We start from the raw sequence: 27,733 nt of genomic DNA, 5'->3' as shown, positions 1-27,733 counted from the left end.
TTGAGTCATAAAGTTATCTGCTAGTTGAGGGACCGGTCCCCTTTGTGTGGCCTGACCCCTCCACCTCCTGGTAGATTCGGGCGTACGGGTGGCTTCCAGCACTGCCTGTACCCCTGGGGTCCCTTCTTCCGTTCCTGGAGCCCTTCATGCTCCCTCTCCTTCTCTCTCAGTCCTGGGCCTCTCCTCAGGCCCTCTGCCTGAGCAGAGCTCCTGCAGAGCCCTGCTCCACTCCTCTCACTGTAGACTGTTCTCTCTCTCTCCTCAGACTGACTGGCTTGTCTTTCTAAGATGGCTTCCCTTTTTATACCTTCCTCTTATGTGCTCCCCTAAGCTACTTCCTCCACCCAAACCCACTACATAGTCCCTCCCACAGCTAGGGACCCGGGACTGTGCTCTCCCTTAGGAGCAATCTCGCCCTACCCCCACTTCGGGTATGTGCTGGATGCAGGTGTTAGGGTCCTGAGCTGTACTCCTTCCTTACCTGAGAGTGAGATACCACACCTCTGGTTGAGATGCAGTACCTCTGTGGCGACCAAACCCTCAGGGGCGCCACACTCCTCATTAAGAATAATTGAAAAATGGTGTGCGTAGTCAGATTTCCTTTTCCTATTCTATTACTTTGCGGGAACTATTTCTATAATTTTTTTACAATGCACGATAGTGAATACTATTCATAGCTCTTCTATTACTAGCAGACTGATACACACAGACAACCTTTAAATTATAGCATTTTGTTAAATTTATGCAAATTATGGTAGAAACGGGTAAAAAGGATGTCTGTAGAACTAATATTGTAGGCAAGGAATGAATAGACTGATTCTGATACAAAATGTTAAATGTATTATCACTAATCCCAGGTATCACTTCTTCATGACTATCTCAGTGTAGATTTTCATGGGAGTCTAGACAACACTTCGGAGTATCGGTAACATATGTATCTCAGCTCTGTGATTTGATATAAAAGATCCATTCACCACTATTCATCTCATTTCAGAGTTAAGATACTTTGTCTCTACCTTGTTAGAATTTTGTTAAAATCTGTCTCAGAATTCCTTATCAGAAGGATTAGATTAGAAACCTGGCAGGACAATCATGCAGTTAATACTTGTCATGTATCAATATACAAATGCTGAGCCAAAAGCCTTGCCTTGCTAAATCAATCCAAGTTAGAATGGAAATTTTCTACACACTAAGGAAACAATGAATTATACAATTTGAATTGGCTTTTCCGTTTCTTAAAGCACACCTGTCAACGGGATTGTACTTAGTAAACCACATACACTGTCAGGTGACCACCGTTACACTGAGTAAAATGATACCTTGGTTGATGAAATCCGTCCAGTGGTTCTTTTCTAATCTATATTTTCATTTTTGACATAATGATATGCCCATGCTTCGGGGCGGCCTTTGGGGAGGGGCTGTAACTGGTGCTCTGCTTATGTATTCATATTTCTGCCTTCTGACAGGTCACTGTGCTTTCAGTGACCTGCCTACTATTTTAAATACTGCCTGTGTAATTTGTGTGCCACACATGAAATTTACATGCACCAATATGGCCGCCTGCGCATGCTCTGTAGCATCTCTCACGGGCGCCATTTTGCTGGAGAAAAAAGAATTTGCCTGCAGCAACATGGCGCCGCATGTCGCCCATGCGCAGTAGCATCTCTCTGTAACCGTGAAATACTACTGCGCAAGGGCGGGCGGGGGGGGCCATATTGCTGCAGGCAATTTTCTTTTTCCTCCAGAAAAATGGCACCGCTAGTGGCGCTTGTGCAATAGCATCTATCTGCAAGTGACGATGCTACTGCACACGCGAGGGCTCCATTTTGCTGGAGGAAAAAGAAATTTGCCTGCAGCAATATGGTCCTCACTTGCGCAGTAGCATTTCTCGGTTGCCGAGAGATGCTACTGCACATACGCGCGCCATGTTGCTGCAGGCAAATTCTTTTTCCTCCAGCAAAATGGCGCCCGCGTGTGCGCAGTGGCATCTCTCGGCAACCGAGAGATGCTACTGCGCATGCGTGGGCAGTGGGGGCCATTTTGGTGCATGTTAATTTCATGTGTGACACACAAATTACACAGGCAGTATTTAAAATAGTAGGCAGGTCACTGACAGTGACCTGTCAGAAGGCAGAGATGTGAATACATAAGCAGAGCACCACTTACAGCCCCTCCCCAAAGGCCGCCCCGAAGCACAAGCATCTCATTATGTCAGAAATGAAAATAAAGATTCTAAAAGACCTACAGGACGGATTTCATCAACAAAGGTATCGTTTTACCTGTCAGGCGCCAACCTGACAGTGTATGTGGTTTACTAAGCTTACTTTTTTAAGGAGTTTTTGGAGCAGAAACTGAGCGGAAGCTCTCCAAAATCCTCCTTAAAAACTCAAAACTCCTCAAAAACTTGAAGTTTCCGTTCACTTTTTGCTCCAAAAACTCAACAAAAAGACTCTGTGTGCACAAAGTCTAGAACTGATTTAGGGCAATCACTTTCATTATGTTCTTTTAGACCAGTGGAGGAATCTCACTTGGCCCTTTATCCTATAAGCAAGAGTAACAACTTCTAGTCAGGTGGACTGATTTTAGTGGCCATCAAACTCAGTAGGAGACGCACACCAATTTTTGATGTTTGCTGGCGTATTGTGCACCTTTTATTTCCTTTACAGTCTGGTGATCTGTAATGATATATTAGTTACCACCTAAACTAACTGAAATATCCGTATGTTCATGATCTTATTCCTTTGTATTCACATAAAGGAGAATTATTGGAAACTTTGCAGTTTTCCCTGGTTTATCTATTTATGCCCCAATATGAATTTTATAATTCTGATTTGGATCCATTTAGTTTTTCTGTTATGTTTTGTACTACATCTATTTTTGAGTGTGTCATACTCTCCCTCCTTTACATACATTTCAGAACCCTTTCTCACCAGAGGTTTTTGCCTTTTGATGACTAAAAATCCAAAATATCAAAAAAAATAAAGAACACATTATTGAATAGCAACACTTACTAATGATTCTACAAACTTAGAAAACTGGAGTCACAAATTTATCATATAAAAATAGCAACTTTATTGAATCATATTAAAACAGAGAAAAGTTCATATAATAGTATTGAGGTCACCAAAAGAGGACAGGAAAAATTAGCAGCATATTAGTATAGAAGCACTATCAATAACATGATTCCATGGTAATTAAAGGATTTATCCAGGACTATTTTTTGTACTATGGGCCTAAAAACTAACAGGCTGGTAGTTGCTAACTACCTGCCTGTTCAACCCGATGCTGGCACAGAGCGGTCACCGGCCACTCCTGCCGGCAATTAAGTTGCTCCACATCAACAGAGCAGCTCTTCCGGACTGTCGACAGAGCGTGACTACTGACGTCATGTTGATTAACAGCCGGCTCCCCGCAGTTAGGCAGCGGGGAGCCGGCCGTCAATCAGCATGACGACTGCAGTCACACCCCGCCAACAGAGTAGAGTGGAAGAAAAGTCGCTGCCCTGTCGATGTGATGTCAGCAGAAGCCACTGAACCGCTGGTCTGTGACAGCTCTGTGCCAGTAGAGATCTGCGCCAGGCACAACAGGCAGATAGGTAGCAATTACTTGTCTGTTAGTTTTTAGGCCCATAGGAGAAAGAAAATAGTTCTGGATAAATCCTTTACTATCAAGAGGTATACAGTAGATAGCCCACAATAAAGTGCAAGAACAATTAGTGGGAAATTACGCCAATATAGCATTCCCAAATCAAGGATAATTTATAGGAATACAATGTAAATACATAATCATGGTACATGTAAATCCTCCTTTGGTGACTTCAGTACCATTATATGAACTTTGTTCTGTTTTAATATGATTTAATAAAATTGTTATTTTTATATGATATATGACTCAATTTTTCTAAGTCTGTATTATCAGCATGGATCCCTTGTCAGGAGTGTTTTGGTATGCAGGGAAGATATTTTATACATACTTTGTATCTACTCCCCATATCTTATGAACAGTGTTTTACTTACTAATGATTGTAAGATGGCATGATTGGTGGCATTCATACAGGAATCAAGGGGAAATGAACATTCTCCCTCACAGTAAAATGCTGAATAACCCTGTGGAGCTATTACCCAGTCCTATAGAAATAAAATTAGAAATTAGTCAAAACATATACAAAAGGCAATGAGGGATAATTAACATTTTTTATTATATTTGAGCCATACAACTTGCCCAAAACACAGCTTGTAGTTATTATTATTATAATTCTAAAACAAATGCTGTATTTTTAATTTTTCATCTTGAAATTTTTCTTTTCTAGACTATTAGATTTTGATGGTGTACTTTAGTTTATGAAAAAGTTAACACATCCTGTTTCATTTCATACTCAAAATAACGTTTGCTTAAAGCGTACCTAGCAACTTGAATCAGTAGTTTATGTAAGTTGATGAAACTTTGTGGATTGGGATATATCTTTTTAGAGAAAAGTGGCATCCATTCTCCTATAAACTGATTGATTAAAGGGCTCTTCCAGTTTCAGAAAACTCCAGACCTCCAGATGCAGTTTCTTTAAAAGAAAAAAAAAAGAAAAACTGTTTTTTTTGTTTTTTTTACTACCTTCCCTGGGTTTAGCTCTGAGTTTCCGCCGCTGATCTTGGGATCAGTAAGAGCTCCACTTGCCAGTGATTTTTCTCGATAGAAAAAAATGGTCTGAATGTGATTAGTATTTTTGATCAGTGTCATGAGTATGTCAATTTTTACCATCATCGTTTTATCGATGTTTTTTGAGTTCCATCACTTTTTCTCAAATAAAAAATAAAAACTGATGACGATTTCTCATGTCAAATAGTCCATGAAAAATGGACATTACACAGATGGCATATCAGTGCCGTCCGATTTTTTCACGGATCCATAGACTTGCAGCATTACCGAGTTTGATCCGACACTTGTTTAGATAACAGACTGCCTCCGCACTTTTGTGTGGACCTCTCGGTCCGAGGAAAAAAATCGGACGTGTGAACTACCCCATAGACTATCACACATACAAGTGCTAGCAGTGATAGCGCTCGTACGAGAAAAACTGATGTGAAATGGTCCTTATTTTCTGCAGTGCTGACTTCACATCGACAGAACTGCAGCCAAACAGTGAGCACAGCGTCTGCCATCTACTTGGGCACAGCCGTTGTACTCACTTATTGGCTATAGCGCTGCCGATGTGACGCCAGCGTTGCAGAGAGTAACAGACACTGAGAGCAGTGGCAGAGACTCGGTGCTGGATCCCGGAAGGGGGAATAATACGCAGTTGTTTGTTTTTTTAAACAAACTGGAGCCAGGAGATTGGGGCTTTCCAAAACCAGAAAAAACCTTTAAGTTTAGAAACCTTTTCACTCAGCAATAAATGCATTTAGACATGGTATGGTATGGGAGAGTATGGGCGAGCTGCAGACGCATCTCTCCTTTAGTGTCTATATAAGTGTCTAAGCTGTAAGAAGGGAATGTGGGGTAATGTGCTACAGTCTGTATCTCAGTGTATGGCCACATTCACACGTTTAGTATGTGGTCAGTATTTTACATCAGTATTTATCAGCCAAAACCAGAAGTGGGTGAAATTTGCAGAAATGGTGAATGTGTTTCTATTATACTTTTCCTCTCTTGATTTTGGCTTACAAATACTGAGGTAAAATACTGACCAAATACTGAATGTGTGAACATGGCCTATGTGTGAGACTCGTGCTGTGGAATTCAGGAATTACACTACAGTTTTCTCCAAAGGAAATAAAAAAACAACAATTTACAGGTTGAATACAACTTTTTTTGGCTGTACTGCATCCAATGAACATCTACAACTGCAAAAAAAAGGGAATGAGATATGGATCTTTTTTTTTACATCTTGATCAGGAGAACATCTGCAAGGAGTTTGTATGTTCTCCCCGTGTTTGCGTGGGTTTCCTCTGGGTTCTCTGGTTTCCTCCCACACTCCAGAAACATACTGATAGGGAATGTAGATTGTGAGCCCCAATGGGGACAGTGATGATAATGTTTGTAATCGCTGTGGTATATGATGACGCAATATAAGCAAGCATAATAAGCAGAATAAATAAATAAATTGTTACAATGGAAATTTGAAAAGAAAGAATGACTAACAGATAATAAATAGATAATACCATAGACAGTAATAGATACTTACTAGCCAACCTAAATCTCGAAAGCTCACATACAGCTCATGCCTTTTGCACACTTGCCTGCCTTCCGGTACATGTACATGATCTAAAATGACATCAGATTTTAATTATGTATAAAACTTAAATTACCCTCATTTGATACAAAAGTACATACAGTATATGCCTAATAGAGCGTGGAATTGTGCATGTGGGTGCGTAAATCCACATATGGATGTAGGCAGTGGGGCTAAAGAATAACTGTACATGTCTTAGACAAACATACCCACACCATAGCTGCCTGGAACCCTAAGCCCCAAATTTGTAGTGGGATATAAATGACAATTTTCCAGAAGTTTCTATGTTGAATATAATAACAACAATCCATAAGACTTTAGTTGTATTTTTGCCACTACTACTAAACAGCAGAAGATAAAACAACAACGCTGAAGAGATCAATGGATATTATACTTTGTTCTTTATAAATAAAAATTATATACTAAAAAATATTTACAAAGCCGCACATATCCAACACTGAATGTAAAGACCTCTGGTTGTGACGGCCGGATTTTTGTATATTTATCTTACCTTTGCTTGAGCTTCAGCTGCACAATATTTTTCCTCTTAAGTTATGAAAACATACAGTGATCTTTCCCAAAGCATCTAAAAGCTATTTCTCACCATAAAAATGTTTATGAAAAATAAAAGTTTAGAGCTTTTGTTAGGATGTATGTCATCACATCAACTGGTCATAAACAGGAAGGTGTCTCGATAACACTGATGGTTGGAGAGTCATCGTTCAGACGTCAGTCCCCAAAGCACAATGGCAGATATAGTCACAAAAAGGCTCATGTCAAGGCCCATCAGGGCAGTAAGGGACCCAGTAAGGTTCCTACACATGAGCCTTTTAATATGAGCATGTTAATATATCAAAAGCAAGACACCAGTGTGTCGAATTTCGGTGCAATACAATCTCAAAATCCAATAATTTTTGTTAGCTAAGGATTTCATGATTACATTTTTTTTTAAAGTTTTAAGTAATGATGGCTGTATGCAGCTGCATATATGGTATGTGTGACTATGCGTAATCATAGCAGCCAGTGTTCTTAGAGGAGAAGATATCAGTTAATCCTGAAGAGATTTTACTGTATGTTGTTAAATTTGGTTATACGGGCTGATCAGCATGCAAGGTCACTTTCCCAAGGATCTAATCTGAAGCTGCCCGGTGCCGGCACTGAGAGTCCTGCTGTCGGGAGGAAACTAATTTTATTTCTTTCAGTCATAGGGGTGAGCCTGCCTGGCTTCAGTCTTTGCTCAGTATATAGTGAGTGGCAACTGAAACCGCGCCCCTGGCAATGACTGACAGCCTGCTCAGTACTGATACACTGAAGAGCCGGCTGTCAGTCAGCACCCAGGGCGTGGTTACAGCCACCGCTTACTGTGTACTCAGCTATGACCATCCATACCGGCTGCATATCTCTGACTGAAAGCAAGAGGCTGCCAGGAGGTATAAAGTTAATTTCCTCCTGGTAGCTAGGCTTTCAGTGTGGGCGCCGGGCAGCTTCAGAACGCTAATAACCTGCAGATCAAACCCATATCTGCAGGTTAATAGCATTTTTTTCACATGACAGGTTCCCTTTAAAGTGATTTTGAGCCATAAAATACTGTGTTTCTTAGAAAGTATTCATATGTAATGAATTAGTATTTGAAATACACAAAACAATATAGCATTATATCTATTTTCTTAAATTAACCATACAATAGAAGTCAGAAATGATTTCCATACAAGACTTACCAAATACACCAGGTAGTTTGTTGGGATGTGGTAGATCGCTGTGTTTCTTCTGTTGCCTTTTCTTCAGCTGTTTAATTGCCCTCGTTGATCTGATCTGGTTTTTACTTGCCCGGAAAAATGTAACCATAAATGGCTGTTTTGCACGAGGTGCCCGTCTTCCTAAGATGCCTGCCAGACTTGGATCAATGCTCTGCCCTATTATGTTAACACACATCATAATAGAAGATTGTAATTAAAGGTTATAACAGAAGGTGGTTCAGTGGTTAGTGCTCTATTCTTGCTGCGCTGGGGTCCTGATTTCAACTCCCACCAAGGACAAAATGTGCAAGGAATTTGTATGTTCTCCCCTTTTCTGTGTGGGTTTCCCCCCACACGTCAAAGACATACTGATAGGGAATTTAGATTGTGAGCTACAATGGGAAAAATGATGATAATGTCTGTATTGCGCTGTGAAATTAATGGCGCTATATAAGCAAGTAAAATAATATGTTATGCAATGTAAGTTTTCTAGTATTTTGCCTAATATGCAGTGCCTAGAAAAAGTATTCATACCCCATGAACTTTTCCACATTTTTTCACATTACACTCACAAACTTAAAGGGGTTGTCCACTACTTTTACATTGATGCCCTATCTATAGGATAGGGCATCAATGTATGATTGGCCGGGGTCCCGCATGCGGCACCCCCGCCGATCAGCTGTTATTTGTGCCGGCGGCGGCCGCCGCCCGCCAGAACTGTTCACCTGCGCGGCTCCGCCGTCAAGTGGTAGTGGCCGCTGTGGTGTACTGCAGATCCGCCACCCATTCAATTGAATAGGAGGCGGATGTGCAGTACACCGCCCTACGGATAGAACATCAATGTAAAAGTAGTGGACAACTTCTTTAAATGGATTTTATGAGGCATACCAACACAAAGTAGCAAGTATTTCTGAAGTGTAAAGGAAGTTATACAATGTTTTAATATTTTAAAAATATAAATCTGAAAATTGAGACATGCATTTTTATTCAGCCCTGTGTAGTATGATACCCTTAAATAAAATCTTGAGTGACTAATTGACTCTAGAAGTCACATAATTAGTAAATTGAGTCCACCTGTGTGTAATTTATTCTCAGCATAACTACAGTTGTTCTGCAAAGGTCTCAGAAGTTTTTTTGAGAACATTATGGATCAAACAGCATCAAGAAAACCAAGGAAAACAACAGACAGGTCAAGTATAAAGTTGTGGAGAAGAGTAAAGCAGGGTTAGGTTATAAAAAAAATAGCCCAAGCTCTGAACATCTCACAGAGCACTGTTCAATCCATCATCTAAAAATGGAAGGAGAATGGCACAACTGCAAATCTACCAAAACATAGCCGTCCACCTAAACTGACATCCTAAGCAAGAAGAGCAATAATTAGAAAATCAGCCAAGAGGCCCATGGTTAACTCTGGAGGAGCTGCAGAAACACAACTCAGCTGGGACAATCTGTAAGCAGGACGGTTGTATACTCCACAAATCTGAACTTTCTGGAAGAGTAGCAAGAAGAAAGCCATTTTTGAAAGCAAGTCAGAAGAAGTACCGTTTGCCGTTTTCAAAAAGCCCTGTAGGGAACACAGCTAGCATGTGGAAGAAGGTGCTCTGATCAGATGACACCAAAGTAGAACTTTTTATGCTAAATGCAAAACTCTATGTGTGGTGGAAAACTAACACTGCACATTACCCTGAAAACACCATCCCCATCGTCAAGCATGGTGGTGGCAGCGTCAATCTGTTGGTATGCTTTTCTTCATCAGGGACAGGAAAGCAGGCCAGAGTTGATGATGATGAGGATATGGATGGAGATAAATATAGGGCAATCCTGGAGGAAAACCTGTTAGAGGCTGCAAAAGAGTTGAGACTGGGGAGTAGGCTCACCTTCCAGCAGGAAAACGACTCTAAACAAACTGCCAAAGCGACAATTGAATGGCTGAGATCAAAGCATATTCATGTGTTTGAATGGCCCAGTCAAAGTCCAGACCTAAATCCCACTGATAGTTTTCAAAGAAGAATGGACAAAAATGTCAGCCTCTAAATGTGCAAATGTGGTAGAGACATACCCCAAAAGACTTGCTGCAAAAATTGCAATGAAAGTTGCTCCTACAATATACTGACTCGGGGGGCTGAATACAAATGCACACCACAATTTTCAGATTTATATTTTTCAAATAATTAGAAAACCATGTATCATTTCCTTTGCGTTTCACAAATAGTTGCTACTTTATGCATGTATATCACATAAAATCCCAATAAAATAAATTTAAGTTTGTGGGTGTAAGATGAAAAAATATGGAAAAGCCCTAGGGTGTAAATACTTTTTCAAGGCACTGTATTTGTTTCCATACTGAAAACAGTGTGCTAGTATAGATGAATAGTATTTCTTTTAATTATCATACTGGCATAATTAAATTCAAACTCAGCCTTTGTTCAGATCACCTAGGGGGTGGCCTACTTATTGGGTGCATATTTGAAAAGTACTTTTATTATTTAGCTAACCTAAATCTATTGCTACATTGACATGTAGACTGAATGTACATCTCCGATGATTTGAGCAGAGCTTTTAAAAAGTTATTACACCCCGCAGAAAATCAATATTAATATGATGCAGTCACATAATAAAAGAGAGCATTTGTGATATAGTAATAAATAAATAAATCACAAGAAGATCCCCTGAAGGGAGCTGCTCACTTGGTGCTATTAAAGGATCTCTCACAGCCAACTTTGTGCTACAGGAGCTAAAACAGTTTTGCAAAAGTAAAAGATATTTATATTAAATTGTGCCAATTAGAAAAAGGAAGATGAATCAACCAATATCTTCATGAGTAATGAAAACAGTCATCCTTAGTGTTTAACCTCACCGTCATCATTCTCTACGTAGAGGCGCAGCCCTGAATTAAATTTTGAGTTAAGTAACCAGTGGTTACTGGCTGCTGTCACATCGAAGACAAGCCACCCTTCATCCCCAGGCTGTATGCTCTCATGGTCCAGCAAAGTTAACTCAGGCTGTCTATAGAAGAGAGAGAGATATTATAAAAATTATTTCATGCACTTTATATCATCAGCGAGACTTCTAGCTAGAATTACACCTGAAGAAGTGTTGACTTTATGGCTGTTGCCATTTACTATCATCTATAATATAATTGTACAAGCGTCCCTCTGTCTGAAGCCTCTATAGACTGCGCAAGCGCGACACGCCTGCGCAATCTGAACCCCACAGAGGAATGCAACCACATCCTAAATGAGGAGTTTAGGATGAGGATTGTGGAACCGGATATCGCGGTATGCGTAAGCACTGAACACATACCGCGATCTCCGGCCCCCTAACAACTCACCTATCGAGGAGACCGCGCTGTGTCTTCAGGCCGGTAGCTGGGAGATGAATGTACCGTCGGAATCGGCGCATGCGCATAGCGCTATCCGGCGCCATTTTACTGAAGACACATTTGCAGTGTGTCTTCAGCAAAATGGCGCCGGACAGCACGGTAGGGGCACGCGCGTACTCCGGCGCCGCACTCCTCCCCTGGCCTCCGACAGAATGGGACACAGCGCTGGAGCACATGGAAGACAGGTGAGTATAAGTGTTTATTTTTTTGTATGTGTGCAGCGTGATGGGGATGAGCAGTGCCATAGATAACAGGATTGGGGGGTGAGGGGACCATGCATACCAGGATTGGGGGGTGAGGGGTGCCATACATACCAAGATTGGGGGGTGAGGGGCCCATGCATACCAGGATTGGGGGATGAGGGTGCCATGCATACCAGGATTGGGGGTGAGGGGTGCAATACATACCAGGATTGGGGGGTGAGGGGCTCATGCATACCAGGATTGGGGGATGAGGGGACCATGCATACCAGGATTGGGAATGAGGGGACCATGCATACCAGGATTTGGGGGTGAGGGGACCATGCATACCAGGATTGGGGGGTGAGGGGACCATGCATACCAGGATTGGGGGGTGAGGGTTGCCATGCATACCAGGATTGGGGGATGAGGGGTGACATGCATATCAGGATTGGGGGATGAGGGGTGCCATGCATACCAGGATTTGGGGGTGCCATGCATACCAGGATGAGGGATGGAGTACCATGCATACCTGGATTGGGGGGTGAGGAGTGCCATGCATACCATGATTGGGGGGGAGGGGTACCATACATACCAGGATTGGGGGTGAGGGGTGCAATACATACCAGGATTGGGGGGTGAGGGGCCCATGCATACCAGGATTGGGGGATGAGGGGTGCCATGCATAACAGGATTGAGGGGTGAGGAGACCATGCATACCAAGATTGGGGGGTGAGGGGACCATGTATACAAGGATTGGGGGATGAGGGGACCATGACTAGCAGGATAGGGATGAGGGGGTACCTTGCGTACCAGGATTGGGGGGGTGAGGGGACCATGCATACCAGGATTGGGGGTGAGGGGTGCCATGCTTACCAGCACTGGGGATGAGGGGTGCCATACATACCAGGATTGGGGGGTGAGGAGTGCCATACATACCTGGATTGGGGGGTGAGGGGTGCCATACATACCAGGATTTGGGGTGAGGGGTGCCATGCATACCAGCACTGGGGATGAGGGGTGCCATACATACCAGGATTGGGGGGTGAGGAGTGCCATGCATACCAGGATTTGGGGGGTGAGGGGTGCCATACATACCAAGATTGGGGGGTGAGGGGTGCAATACATACCAGGATTGGGGGTGAGGGGTACCATACATACCAGGATTGGGGGTGAGGGGGTACCATGCATACCAGGATTGGAGGGTGAGGGGCCCATGCATACCAGGATTGGGGGTGAGGGGACCATAAATACCAGAATTGGGTGGTGAGGGGACCATGCATACCAGGATTGGGGGGAGGAGTGCCATGCATACCAGCATTGGGGATGAGGGGTACCATACATACCAGGATTGGGGGGCGAGGGGACCATGCATACCAGGATTGGGGGGTGAGGGGACCATGCATACCAGGATAGGGATGAGGGGGTACCATGCATACCAGGATAGGGATGAGGGGTACCATACATACCAGGATTGGGGGGTGAGGGGACCATGCATACCAAGATAAGGATGAGGGGGTACCATGCATACCAGGATTGGGGGGTTGAGGGGACCATGCATACCAGGATAGGGATGAGGGGGTACCATGCATACCAGGATTGGGGTGTGAGGGGTTCCATGCATACCAGGTTTGGAGGGTGAGGGGCGTTATACATACCAGTATTGGGGGTGAGGGGTGCCATACATACCAGGATTAGGGGGTGAGGGAACCATGCATACCAGGACAGGGATGAGGGGGTACCATGCATACCAGGATTGGGGGGTGAGGGGACCATGCATACCAGGATAGGGATGAGGGTGTACCATGCATACCAGTATTGGGAGGGGTGAGGGGACCATGCATACCAGGATAGGGATGAGGGGGTACCATGCATACCAGGATAGGGATGAGGGGGTACCATGCATACCAGGATTGGGGGTGAGGGGACCATGCATACCAGGATAGGGATGAGGGGTACCATGCATACCAGGATTGGGGGGGTGAGGGGACCATGCATACCAGGATAGGGATAAGGGAGTACCATGTATACCAGGATTGGGGGTGAGGGGTGCCATACATACCAGGATTGGGAGGTGAGGGGTGCCATACATACCAGGATTGGGGGTGAGGGGTGCCATACATACTAGGATTGAGGGGTGAGGGGGTACAATGCATACCAAAATTGGGGAATGAGGGGACCTTAAATACCAGGATTGGGTGGTGAGGGGACCATGCATACCAGGATTGGGGGGGTTGCCATGCATACCAGCATTGGGGATGAGTGGTACCATACACACCAGGAATGGGGGGTGAGGGGACCATGCATACCAGGATTGGGGGGTGAGGGGACCATGCATACCAGGATAGGGATGAGGGGGTACCATGCATACCAGAATTGGGGGGGGGGTGAGTGGACCATGCATACCAGGATAGGGATGAGGGGGTACCATGCATACCAGGATAGGGATGAAGGGGTACCATGCTTACCAGGATTGGGGGGTGAGAGGACCATGCATACCAGGATAGGGATGAGGGGGTACCATGCATACCACGATTGGGGGATGTGAGGGGACCATGCATACCTGGATAGGGATGAGGGGGTACCATGCATACCAGGATTGGGGGTGAGGGGACCATGCATACCAGGATTGGGGGGTGAGGGGTGCCATACATACCAGGATAAGGGGGTGAGGGGACCATGCATACCAGGATTGGGTTGTGAGGGGAACATGTATACCAGGATTGGGGAGTGAGGGGTGCCATATATACCAGGATTAGGGGGTGAGGGGACCATGCATACCAGGATAGGGATGAGGGGGTACCATGCATACCAGTATTGGGGGGGTGAGGGGACCATGCATACCAGGATAGGGATGAGGGGGTACCATGCATACCAGGATTGGGGGATGAAGGGGTACCATGCATACCAGGATTGGGGGTGAGGGGACCATGCATACCAGGATAGGGATGAGGGGGTACCATGCATACCAGGATTTGGGGGGTGAGGGGACCATGCATACCAGGATAGGGATGAGGGAGTACCATGCATACCAGGATTGGGGGTGAGGGGTGCCATACATACCAGGATTGGGGGGTGAGGGGACCATGCATACCAGGATAGGGATGAGGGGGTACCATGCATACCATGATTGGGGGATATAAGGGGACCATGCATACCTGGAAAGGGGGGTGAGGGGTTCCATACATACCAGGATTGGGGGTGAGGGGTGCCATACATACTAGGATTGAGGGGTGAGGGGGTACAATGCATACCAGGATTGGGGAATGAGGGGACCATAAATACCAGGATTGGGTGGTGAGGGGACCATGCATACCAGGATTGGGGGGGTGCCATGCATACCAGCATTGGGGATGAGGGGTACCATACACACCAGGAATGGGGGGTGAGGGGACCATGCATACCAGGATTGGGGGGTGAGGGGACCATGCATACCAGGATAGGGATGAGGGGGTACCATGCATACCAGAATTGGGGGGGTGAGGGGACCATGCATACCAGGATAGGGATGAGGGGGTACCATGCATACCAGGATAGGGATGAGGGGGTACCATGCATACTAGGATTGGGGGGTGAGAGGACCATGCATACCAGGATAGGGATGAGGGGGTACCATGCATACCACGATTGGGGGATGTGAGGGGACCATGCATACCTGGATAGGGATGAGGGGGTACCATGCATACCAGGATTGGGGGGTGAGGGGACCATGCATACCAGGATTGGGGGGTGAGTGGTGCCATACATACCAGGATAAGGGGGTGAGGGGACCATGCATACCAGGATTGGGTTGTGAGGGGAACATGCATACCAGGATTGGGGAGTGAGGGGTGCCATATATACCAGGATTGGGGGGTGAGAGGACCATGCATACCAGGATTGGGGGGTGAGGGGCCCATGCATACCAAGATTGGGGGGTGAGGGGTGCCATACATACCAAGATTGGGGGTGAGTGGTGCCATACATATCAGGATTGGGGGTGAGGGTTGCCATGCATACCAGGATAGGGGGTGAGGGGTGCCATGCATACCAGGATAGGCATGAGGGGTGCCATGCATACTAGGATAGGGATGAGGGGTGCCATGCATACCAGGATAGGGATGAGGGGTGCCATGCATACCAGGATAGGGATGAGGGGTGCCATGAATACCAGGATAGGGATGAGGGGTGCCATGCATACCAGGATAGGATGGGGCAGCACATAACAGGATGGGGGAACAGGATTGGGGAGCAAAAATACCAGGATGGGGGCAGCACATAGCAGGAGGGGGGCAGCACATACCAGCATGGGAGACCATATACCATTAAAAATGCTCGCCACCTGGGCGGAGAACGGGTTTAATAGCTAGTCAGTAAGATAAAGCCACATACCGATTTGCATGCTCTCGGTGTATCTCATAGATGCTGATGTGAAGAGTCCTGTTTAAGTGCCGTAAAAAACTGCGGGTTTTGAAAAGTCGAAACTCTGCTGCTGTCACAGACTCTCCAGTTGGAATTTGAGTCATGTCAAACTTAAACTCTTTCCAGTAAGGCTTCTGATAAAAGATATCTCTGTCATTTTCAACTGTAAATATAGAAAGTATAATTTTCTTATTCACTCACTATCCTAATGTGACTATTAATTAAAGCAACTGTGCCTCACTGTAATAAAATACAATAAAATAAATGAAGGTTCAGCCCAAAAATGACTAAAACATTGGCATAGAATTCTAATAATAGAGATCTTCACAGATTCTATATCCATTATCAGAAATAAGTGATAACTGGCCATAAGATAAGAGATAACTTACTGATCGCCAACCGATAGGAACCCCAGGGTTCCTGAGAAAGGGGCTTTGGAACCCAGAAAATGACTTTGCAGAACCATGTCTTGAATAGAGTGGAGGTGCATGTGCTTGACCTAAACTTCATTAATTTTTCCATGAACTGCTATACTTTGCTTTCTCCAGCAGTCCCATAGACAATTAATGGAGTGGGGTCAAGAGTACATACCTCTGGTCCATTAAAAACCCCATTCCCAGGTTTCATAGCCCCATTCTCAGGATTGCTGGTGGTCCTCCAGCAATCAGTAAATTTTTCCCTTTCTTGATGATAGGGTATAACTTACAATTTTGGAAATAACTTTTTAACTGAAAGATCATCAAGATAAATTGGAGTAAACAAACATCAAGTCCTCCTGAACAACGTGATTAGATGTGTAAAAATCAGGGGTGGATTAAGAGTAGCAAGGGCCCCAGGCAGTTTAGAAGGCGCCCCCCCTCCCCCACACACACACACCTGATGTATCACATGTCACATGATCCCCTGTGATAGATCATGTGATAGTTCACGTGAAATTAATTTGGCACAATATTAATTATAATAATTTTTTTTAGGCTGTGTGCCCACTATGCGTTTTTTAAGCGTTTTCGCAGCGGCAATTCTGCTGCAGAAACCCTTAAAAAACGCTTGGTAGAAGGTCTGCCATGTTCCCCAATGATAATCCACATGTGCGGATTATCATTGCGGAAAAATCCGCAGCATTACCAATTATTTTGCGGAAGCGCAGCGTTTTCGCCGCCTTGACTTGCATTGGAACGCATGGAATCCGCATCACTGCATCTGTACATGCAGAATCCATGCATTTCAATGTGCGGATGGTACCTGGGTTTGGAGAAGAGGAGACTCTCCTCCGGACCCGGGTACCATAGAACCTGTAAAAAAAGAATAAAATAAAAAATAAATATTATACTTACCTTCTGATGGCCCCCGGTGTCTTTATCCGATGCGTCCTGGCTTGCCGGCAGCTCGCGATGGTCTGAAAAGGACCTGCCGTGACTTCATTTAGTCATGTGACGGGTCACGCGACCGCTGACGTCAGAAGGCCATCAGAGGGTAAGTATATATTTTTTATTTTTTACCATTCTTTTACAGTCACACTATATAAATCCATGCTGGTTGCATGGATTTATATAGTGTGACCAAGTTGTCAAGCACTTTCCAAGTGATGCTAAAATCGCTTGGAAAGCGCTTGTCAACCCGCATGCAGAAATGCAAGTGAAGAACGCTTCACATCCGCATGTCCCTGGCAGGAAAAACGCATATAAAATCTGCAGGTACAATCCGCATACGTTTTTTCTGCCAGGGAGATGCAGAAATGCTCAAAGAAAATCCGGAGCATTTCTGCATCGTGGGCACATAGCCTTACATTAATTGTATGGCTTAATATTGAGCACACGTAGCCATCTATACACAGCAGGAGGCCGCACGCAGCCATCTATACACAGCGGGAGGCCGCACGTAGCCATCTATACACAGCAGGAGGCCGCACGGAGCTATCTATACACAGCGGCAGGCCGCACGTAGCCATCTATATACAGCGGGAGGCCGCACGTAGCCATCTATACACAGCGGGAGGCCATACGTAGCCATCTATACACAGCGGGAGGCCGCACGTAGCCATCTATACACAGCGGGAGGCCGCATGGCGCCATCTATACACAGCAGGAGGCCGCACGGCGCCATCTATACACAGCAGGAGGCCGCACGGCGCCATCTATACACAGCAGGAGGCCGCAAGGCGCCATCTATACACAGCAGGAGGCCGCACGTAGCTATCTATACACAGTGGGAGGCCGCACGGCGCCATCTATACACAGCGGGAGGCCGCATGGCGCCATCTACACTGACCTCAACCCCATTGAGAACCTCTGGAGCATCATCAAAAGGAGTGTCTATGATGGCGGGAGGCAGTTCACATCTAAGCAACAGCTCTGGGAGGGTATTCTGTCCTCATGCAAAACAATTGAAGCAGAAACCATCCAAAACCTGACAAATTCAATGGACGAGAGAGTTCAGAAGCTCCTTTCGAACAAGCGGTCCTATGTGCAAATGTAACATCACCTAGAATAAAGTTTTGAGTTGAAAACTGTTTGATTTCAGTTTGTAATACCCGGCTAATGCTTATAATTTCAAATATGACCATTTTTTTGTTCTTTATTAAAATGAAAAGGTTGAAAACTCTGCTGTGCATAATAATTTGGAACATGCATTTTGAATGCAGTTTGAGTTTTTTATTTTTTTAAAAATATACTGTTATCATAGGCAGTTTGTACAAAAACCTTTCAATTGTACTCTAATAGTTATTTGACTGGAAAATTACAATGACTGCAATTCATATAGGTAATTTGGGAAAATCTGAGAAAATATTATTTGCATAATAATTTGGAACACAGTGTATACAGAGTGGGAGGCCGCACGGCGCCATCTATACACAGCGTGAGGCCGCATGGCGTCATATATACACAGCGGGAGGCCGCACATAGCCATCTATACACAGCAGGAGGCCGCACGGCGCCATCTATACACAGCAGGGGGCCGCACGGTGCCATTTATACACAGCAGGGGGCCGCACATAGCCATCTATACACAGCGGGAGGCCGCACGTGTATATATGAGGATGATAATGGTTAGGGTGTTCAAAGATAGTAGTTTAGGATGTATGGTCATTTTAGTAGCATAACCATTAATTAATGTGGACCAGCTAGACATCACAACATAGATGTGTAATTAGCTGTAAATAAATAGTTGTAGAAGTGGATGATCTGAACCACAAAAAAATGTAGGTGTCTTAAGTACTACTATCCAAAATGGAAACATTTCTCCTTGAGAAGAGTGACATGTGAAGCATGCCAAGGTGAGAAGACTTTTAAGCCGCAATGCTCCTCTGGGAAATATGCAAATTGCCTCTTCAGAGTGGAAGAGGACTAGAACTCTAGTACCACCTATAAGAAGTAGCAATCCTAAAAGTCAATATTGACTCTCCAAAGAGCCTTGTCACATGACTTAGGATAAAAGAGAGAAACAGAATCTCAATTTGCAGACACTGTGTTTCGGAGTACTGCTCCTTGGCAGTGCAAAGTGTTAGACATGGATTGGCTGGGTGAGAGGCGTTTGACCGGGATCCAAGGTGCAACTTTTCTCCTTGCGGAGAATGACATGTCAAGTATGCCAAGGTGAGGAGTACCACTAAAATGGATGGACTGAATGGAGGAGGGCAAAGGCAACGTTATGGGGTATTGAAATGTGGAGGCCATGTGACCTTTTTTAACCCTTTTCTGATCTGTGATGAACATTTATATCACACGTAGAGTGCAGGTTTATGGAGCCAGCTCAAAAGTTCTGCACACGTTGGGTGCCAGATATAACTCTGGCAGTGAAATCTGCTCAGATATTACTGTAAAAAATGACTGCTGCATCTAATTGGTTAGATTGAAGGTCCCGTGTCACAACTGTAGGTTGCCATTGGAATGTCATGTCTGCCACACTAGTATACCTATTAAACCCTCCCTCAATATCTAATAATAAGAGATTGCTAAAAAACAAAATGTAAGATACCAAATATACTTATCTTGAATGGTGTACTGCGTAAATGCTTTTTTGAGTTTCTTAGCCTTCTAAAAAAAATGGACTAAAAAACAAGCAAAAGGTAATGTTACTGTTGTTTTTTTTTTCAATTCAACTCCACAAGAGTTTTTTTTTTTCAGTTTTAGATACATTGTATGTGAAATTAAATATAAAAAAACCTACAACTAGTACAACGAAAAAGCAAAGTTCTCATACAGCTATGTTGATAAATGTTGAACTATGTTAAACTAGCTTTGGAAAAACTTATGGCCAATCTGTAAAGTGGTCAATGGTAAGGCTAGAGATCTCACCAAAGAAAGTTAAAATAGAGAAGAGATAAGGAGGAGTAGTAAGGGGTTGAGTAAGGGTCATCAGGATATTGTCTGTGAACATGCATAGTTTATAAGCTAAACATTCATCTCTCCCTTATGCATCATCCTGGCTGCTGTACATGCACATTAATATTTTGGTTAATATTAATGTAAGTATTGCTTAAAAACCATAAAAAATTTGGCGCTGACCATTTGCAATACAATGACATTTTGCTTAGTGAATGGCTCAAAGCATATCAATATGTATTGATTTCTTATTTTTATTTTTTATTAACCCTTTTCACTTCTTTGCACATTTACGGTGCTGGTAACATGCAATTATTGCTATGTAAGTAACACATCTTTGATCCTGGGTGTTTAACCCTTCAGGGTATATGCACATGACGTCTTCCATGTCGAACCTGCCTGAAAAAAAGTGCTAAAAAAAATTGCAAAAAGAATGCACTTGCTGTCTGCTTATTCAGTCTTTTTGATCTCCTTTTAATCGCTTCAGGCTTCCAAAGCCACAAAGTGGTTAAACAAGTGATCTGACCACGATAAGACTTTAAAATAAGACGTTTCAGGAAAAACACAGTTGACGTTCTCCTGAAGCATCTTTTCCAGGAAAAGACGCCGGCATACCCAGAGATGTCATTACCAATAGCGAACGCAGTATCACAGTGGTTAGGCAAGTGGTTGACACCCACTGCTGTGGAAATGCAGATTGCTGATATTTCAGCCAAGGAACTATAATTAATTAGTCCTTCTTAAAACCAATAAAATTATTAAAAACAAGGACAGACTGGCTGTTTTTTGATCATTCCTTCTACCATGAAAAGGAATGAAGGGTAATAAGTTATTTGTAACCAAAAATGGTACTGATAAAAAATCACCAGAAAGACAAGGGCTCACAAAGGGGTAAAAGAAACAAAAATTATGGCTCAGAGAATATAGTGACACAAAACCATGTTATTTAAAAAAAAACTGGTGTTTTTTATTGTGCAAAAGTAGCAGAAGATAAAAATAAGTACAGTATTTAGTATAGCTGTACTTTTGCCAATCTGACTAATCTGCAGAATGAAGCTAACATGTAAGTTAGTTAGGCATAATGTATGTGACAAAAAATGGACCGCTTTTCATCAGTGCTTTGGGTTTCATTCACTGTCAGTTTTTACTATCGTTGTTTCATCAGTAATATTTTCGTATGTAAAAGCAAGAAAAAAAAAATTCCCTGCCCATTACAATGTTGAAAACCAACAGCTTACAGATTTGCTTCCATGTACTGTCAGAGATTTTCACAGACCCATATACAGTCATGGCCGAAAGTGTTGGCACCCTTGAAATTGTTCCAGAAAATGAAGCATTTCTCCTAGAAAATCATTGCAATTACACATGTTTTTTTATACACATGTTTATTCATTTTGTGTGTATTGGAACAACACAAAAAAACAGAAATAAAAGAAAAATTGGACATAATTTCACACAACCCCAAAAATGGGCCGGACAAAATTGTTGGCACCTTTCCAAAATTGTGGGTAAACAAGTTTGTTTCAAGCATGTGATGCTAGTTCAAACTCACCTGTGGCAAGTAACAGGTGTGGAAAATATGAAAATCACGCCTGAAACCAGATAAAAAGGGGAGAAGTTGACTCAATCTTTACATTGTGTGTCTGTGTGTGCCACACTAAGCATGGAAAACAGAAATAGGAGAAGAGAACCAAGAGCTCATCGTGGGAAGGTAACCTAATGAGTATATGTTCTATCCATGGAAAACTCTGATCAGAGTCGGATGATTGATGCAGCTAGGGCCCAAGAGGAAAGGGGGGTCACTACTGCCTCCAAATAAGCAAGCAGATTCTCTTAGGCCTCATTCACACATCAGTATTTCATCAGTATTTGTATGCCAAAACCAGGAGTGTCTCCAAAACACAGAGCAGATGTCAATCTTTCAATTATACAGTATTTTTTTCTGTAAGTTACACTCCTGGCTTTGAAATACAAACAGTGATGCAAATGCTTACCAATTACTGAGATGTGAATAAGGCATTATAGACAGAGCTATTGTACAGTCATGGCCAAAAGTATTGAGAATGAGACAAATAGTAATTTTTCCAAAGTTTACTGCTTCATTTTTTGTAATGGCAATTTGCATATACTCCTGAATGTCAAAGAGTGATCAGCTTAACAACAATTACTGTACTTGCAAAGTCAATATTTGCCCAGAAAATGAACTTTAACCCCCAAAACACATTTCAACATCATTGCAGTCCTGCCTTAAAAGGAGCAGCTAACATCGTTTTAGTGATTGATCCATTAATACAGGTGTGGGTGTTGATGAGGACAGGGCTGGTGATCAATCAGTCATGATTAAGTAAGAATGACATCACTGGACACTTTAAAAGGAGGCTGGTTCTTGGTATCATTGTTTCTCTTCAGTTAACCATGGTTATCTCTAAAGAAACACGTGCAGCCATCATTGCACTGCACAAAAATGGCCTAACAGGGAAGAGTATCGCAGCTACAAAGATTGCACCTCAGTCAACAATCTATCGCATCATCAAGAACTTCAAGGAGAGAGCTTCCACCATTGTTGTCAAAAAGGCTCCAGGGCGCCCAAGAAAGACCAGCAAGCGCCAAGACCGTATCTTAAAACTGTTTCAGCTGCGGGATTGGACTACCAGCAGTGCCGAGCTTGCTCAAGAATGGCAGCAGGCTGGTGTGAGTGCTTCTGCACGCACTGTGAGGCGGAGACTCTTTGAGCAAGGGCTGGTTTCAAGGAGGGCAGCAAAGAAGCCACTTCTCTCCAGAAAAAACATCAGGGACCGACTGATATTCTGCAAAAGGTACAGGGAGTGGACTGCTGAGGACTGGGGCAAAGTCATTTTCTCTGATGAATCCCCTTTTCGATTGTTTGGGTCATCTGGAAAACAGCTTATTCGGAGAAGAAGAGGTGAGCGCTACCACCAGTCTTGTCTCATGCCAACTGTAAAGCATCCTGAAACCATTCATGTGTGGGGTTGCTTCTCAGCCAAGGGAATCGGCTCACTCACAGTCTTGCCTAAAAACACAGCCATGAATAAAGAATGGTACCAGAATGTCCTCCAAGAGCAACTTCTCCCAACCGTCCAAGAGCAGTTTGGCGCCCAACAATGCCTTTTCCAGCATGATGGAGCACCTTGCCATAAAGCAAAGGTGATAACTAAATGACTCATGGAACAAAACATAGAGATTTTGGGTCCATGGCCTAGAAACTCCCCAGATCTTAATCCCATTAAGAACTTGTGGTCAATCATCAAGAGACGGGTGGACAAACAAAAACCAACAAATTCTGGCAAAATGCAAGCATTGATTATGCAAGAATGGACTGCTATCAGTCAGGATTTGGTCCAAAAGTTGATTGAGAGCATGCCAGGGAGAATTACAGAGGTCTTGAAGAAGAAGGGGCAACACTGCAAATATTGACTTGCTGCATTAACTCATTCTAACTGTCAATATAACCTATTGGTACTCATAATATGATTGCAATTATATTTCTGTATGTGATATAAACATCAGACAAACACTAATAAAAACCAGAGGCCAGCAGATCATGTGAAAATATAATTTTGGTGTCATTCTCAAAACTTTTGGCCATGACTGTACTGCAAAGGGCCCATATAGTGTTCTTACACAGGGGCTATTTCTATATGTGTCCGCCACTGACTGTGATAGTATTCGTATATGAAAAATGGACATCTGAATGAGGCCTTATAGCCCATGGAACAGAAGGAAGTTCAGCATTGGGATCTTTAAGGGAAGTAAACTTTGAGCATTGTTTCAGGTATTTTTTTCATTAAGTTGGGTAATCAATCCTTTTAATGCCTCCAGAATTATATAATTTAGCAAGCCAGAAAAACAGTGCTCTCATATACAGATATATTATACAATTAATCAGCATACAATTGTGTACCAAAAAATGGAATAGTGGACATTTGATTTCTTTTGATAATAATGTTGTACTTTTGGCAGAGCTCTGTGTGGGACTCCTTGTAATTTACTTTGTGCGTCGTATGGGTTCCAGGTTCATCTCTGACCCGAGATTTCCTTCAAATATTGCTTCAAATATTGCTAATTTTTTTTTGAGGGGGGGATATAATAAAAAATCATTGGAAATTCGGAAAGGTAGAAAAGAAGTAGAGATTTTTGATGTCAACAAATGTTAAACCTTCAGTGACTGACAGCATAATATTTTTTACATTCACAGGCTCTAGAAACATATACCACAGAATGTGCTAATTGTTCTTTTTTATCAATCATCGTTTTATTAAAAACATTGGACAGACAGGAAGGCCAGGAAGTACATATAGTAGTAGTTCATGAAGTTCTACTCTTAAATATCACACGGCGGCATAATGGTGAATGTACGGTGCACATATGGCATTTATTAAACTGTGCTACTTCACACAGAAGAAAAGAGAATGAAGGAAATGAATAGTCAAGGTAATAGTATATGGCAATAAGAAGGAAAGTGATTATATAGGCTTTTGTAAGTTATACACATTTTAGATGGTTTCCTCAGTTATGTGTGTAGAAAGATTTGAAAAAACTAATCCCACCATTTTAATAACATTTGTAAATGTAATCTCCTATCCATTCATAGCTGAGTTGTCCAAGGCCCCTAAAGCTACTTCCTCACTCGAGCCCTGGGTGGTTATGAAGACACGACGGTGTGATGGTCCGCAGAAAACCTTTCCAAACACTGTTTAATGGCCCAAAAGAAGTATCCAGAACATACAAAAAAATTCAGATAGGAAAGATAAAAAGATTTAATGAGTAACTTTAATGCCACATTTTAATAGAAAATCTGAGGTTGTGATCAGTTTATGTTATACAATATGTATATTACTAGTGGCTATTTATTTTCCTACATGCATTCATGAAGTTTTGCTTTTATAGGCTATCTCCACCTTCACACAGATTTTTTTTTAATTGTTTATTTGCTTTCTAAACGTAAAGTTAAGAAACTATTTAAACAGTCTTCATTAAAAATTTTTACTATTTTGCTGCTACATAGTACCGTTTATGTAAATCCTTTATATAGCTTAGTGCTTTTACAAAACTGATACAAATCTGTCAGGGCTTGTGCTCCTGGTTCTGGAAGCTCTCTGTATTCTCCTACTTCCTCCTCTCAGTAGTAGAGGTAGCAGCAAGGAAATGGAGGGGATTGTACACCGATCTCTACAATGTGAAGAGGGGATACAGAATCTACAGTCTGTGGGAGGGCAGAGAAAACAGTCTGAACTATACGATAAACAACAGAATGGGATAACTAATATATGTAAAAATCATATTTTTTATGTCAAAGGATTCCATAGCATTTAAGTAGACAGCAACTTCCAAGCCAATTTAGGGTATTATGAATAATATGTATATATTTTTAGTGGAATTTTTTGACACTACATAATATTTTTTTCTATTACTGTAACTGCATGAGGGTTTCTGTTAGTGAACAAACAGCTGTATTTTCTAAGACTACCATGTAAGTATATATAACATGCTAATTATTTTTAATTACTTTTTTAGGGTGAATGTAAACAACAGTAATTCAGTTTTGTGCTTTTCAATTACATTATTCAGTATTTGACATAAATAATGCATTACCTTTGTTCTACGCTTCTGTACAGACAAATGAAACAACAAGTCACGACTCATACACAAAAAGTGTATAATAAGCAATGTAATAATAAATTAAAAAATAACTAAGGTTTGTGCCAGAGTATATTCATGGAAAAGATATAAATGAGCCATCTTTAAGATTAATGTATGTTGATACAAGTATGTCTTTTTTGAGTCTTAATAGTTTTGTATAATTATAGCACAAAAAAGAACCAAAAATTGTTTTACTGTTGAAATATTCATTTTTTGCAGGTCACAATATATTTGTCAAAAGAACAATTGTGGAGTAGATGTAAATTAATATTTTCAGAAATTTTTAACTTCAATAAAAAAGTTTTTTGTGATTGTGCATTTATTTTAACACATCTTTGTCAGGTGCCTAGTGGCTTCTCCTTGCCCTGCTCCCCTGGACCACATCACATTTGAAGTGACTTTAAGGGGCCTTTATGGCAGAAAAAAAAGAAAACAGTGAATTTTTTTCTCATCGATGTAAATATTTTTATGCCCAAAAATGACAAAAGTATTCTTGGAGTGATACCTCTATTGGCTAACCAGAAAAAAAAAAAATTCTGGTTAGCCAATAAAGGTATCACTCCGAGTATACTTTTGTAATTTTGGGGTTAAAAGTATTTACATTGATTTTTCTGGCTAACACGGTACCACAATATAGCTTTGTATTGTACATCAACTTTTTTTCACAAAAAATTTACTTTAGACTCAATTTTTTTTACTTTCACAAGGGTAACAGGAAAAAATGGACCCCAAAATTTGCTGTGCAATTTCTCCTGAGCATGCAGATACCTCATATATGGGGGAAAACCACTGTTTGGGTGCATGGCAAGGGAAGGGAAGGCGCGCCATTTGACTTTTTGAATGTAAAATTTGCTTGAATAGTTAGCGGACGACATGTTGCCTTTAGAGTGCCCCTGATGTGCCTAAACAGTGGAAACCCCCCACAAGTGACACCATTTTGGAAACTAGACCACTCAGGGAAGTTATGTAGATGTGTGATGAGTACCTTGAGTCCCTATATGCTTCACAGAAGTTTATAACATTGAGCCGTGAAAATAAAAAAATCCCATTTTTCCCACAGAAATGTTTTTTAGCCCCAAATTTTTTCAAAGTTATAACCGGAGAAAATGGACCCAAAAAATTGTTGTGCAAGTTCTCCTGAGCACGCAGATACCCTATATGTGGGGGAAAACTATTGTTTGGGTGCATGGCAGGGTTCAGAAAGGAAGGAGTGACATTTTGGAGTGCAGACTTTGATAGAATGGTCTGCGGGTGTCATATCGTGTTTGGAGAGTCCCTGATGTGCTTAAACAGTGGAAAACCCCCACAAGTGACCCCATTTTGGAAAATAGACCCTAAAGGAATTTATTTAGATGTGAGGAGAGCAGGCCATCAGCACCCGGGCAAGTGCCGGGGCCCTGAGCAGGCGGGGCCCTGAGCAGGCGCTATGGGACCCCGTGAGTGGAGGAGAGAGGTGCCAGTGCCCGCCCCCCACTTGCTCAGGGCCCCAACACAATACTTACCTCTCCCCGTGCCTCCGCGGAGGGTCCGGTGTCTTCCGTGGCTGCTGCACTTTGACGTCTCAGGTCAGAGGACGCGATGATGTCTTTCCAGAGCGCCCTCTCCTGAGCAGTCGCAGCGCAGAGCGGGAAGACAGTGCCATGGCTGAGGAGTCCAGAGCAGCGGCAGCAGGTGAGGTGAGTATTTTTTTTTTTTTTGATGTATGGAGGCATGGGGCATTATATGGGGGCCCAGGAGGCATGGGGCAACTGCATGGAGCATTATATGGGGCCCAGGAGGTATGGGGCATTATGTGGTGGCCCAGGAGGCATGGGGCATTATATGGGGGC

The 27,733-nt window shown here is 42.8% G+C and overlaps 1 protein-coding gene across 1 annotated transcript in view; it reads right to left on the bottom strand.

Annotated features, from left to right (window-relative positions):
* The window catches only part of LOC141252810 (bone morphogenetic protein 8A-like), a 144,179-nt gene that overhangs the window by 13,200 nt on the left and 103,246 nt on the right, over positions 1–27,733 (bottom strand). Inside the window, exons 2-6 of the mRNA XM_073670568.1 lie at positions 15,892–16,084; positions 10,817–10,965; positions 7,942–8,136; positions 6,176–6,255; positions 4,017–4,127 (exon numbers count right to left, since the gene is read on the bottom strand). Of these exons, the coding sequence (XP_073526669.1) occupies positions 4,017–4,127; positions 6,176–6,255; positions 7,942–8,136; positions 10,817–10,965; positions 15,892–16,084 (728 nt within the window). The remainder of the gene's footprint in view (positions 1–4,016; positions 4,128–6,175; positions 6,256–7,941; positions 8,137–10,816; positions 10,966–15,891; positions 16,085–27,733) is intronic.

This window comes from Phyllobates terribilis, unplaced genomic scaffold (assembly GCF_046119375.1).
Source record: "Phyllobates terribilis strain yellow unplaced genomic scaffold, ASM4611937v1 Scaffold_2__4_contigs__length_985480577, whole genome shotgun sequence".
NCBI lineage: Eukaryota > Metazoa > Chordata > Amphibia > Anura > Dendrobatidae > Phyllobates > Phyllobates terribilis.
The sequence above is the reverse complement of the archived record's forward strand: the minus strand, read 5'-3'. Positions and strand labels throughout refer to the sequence as shown.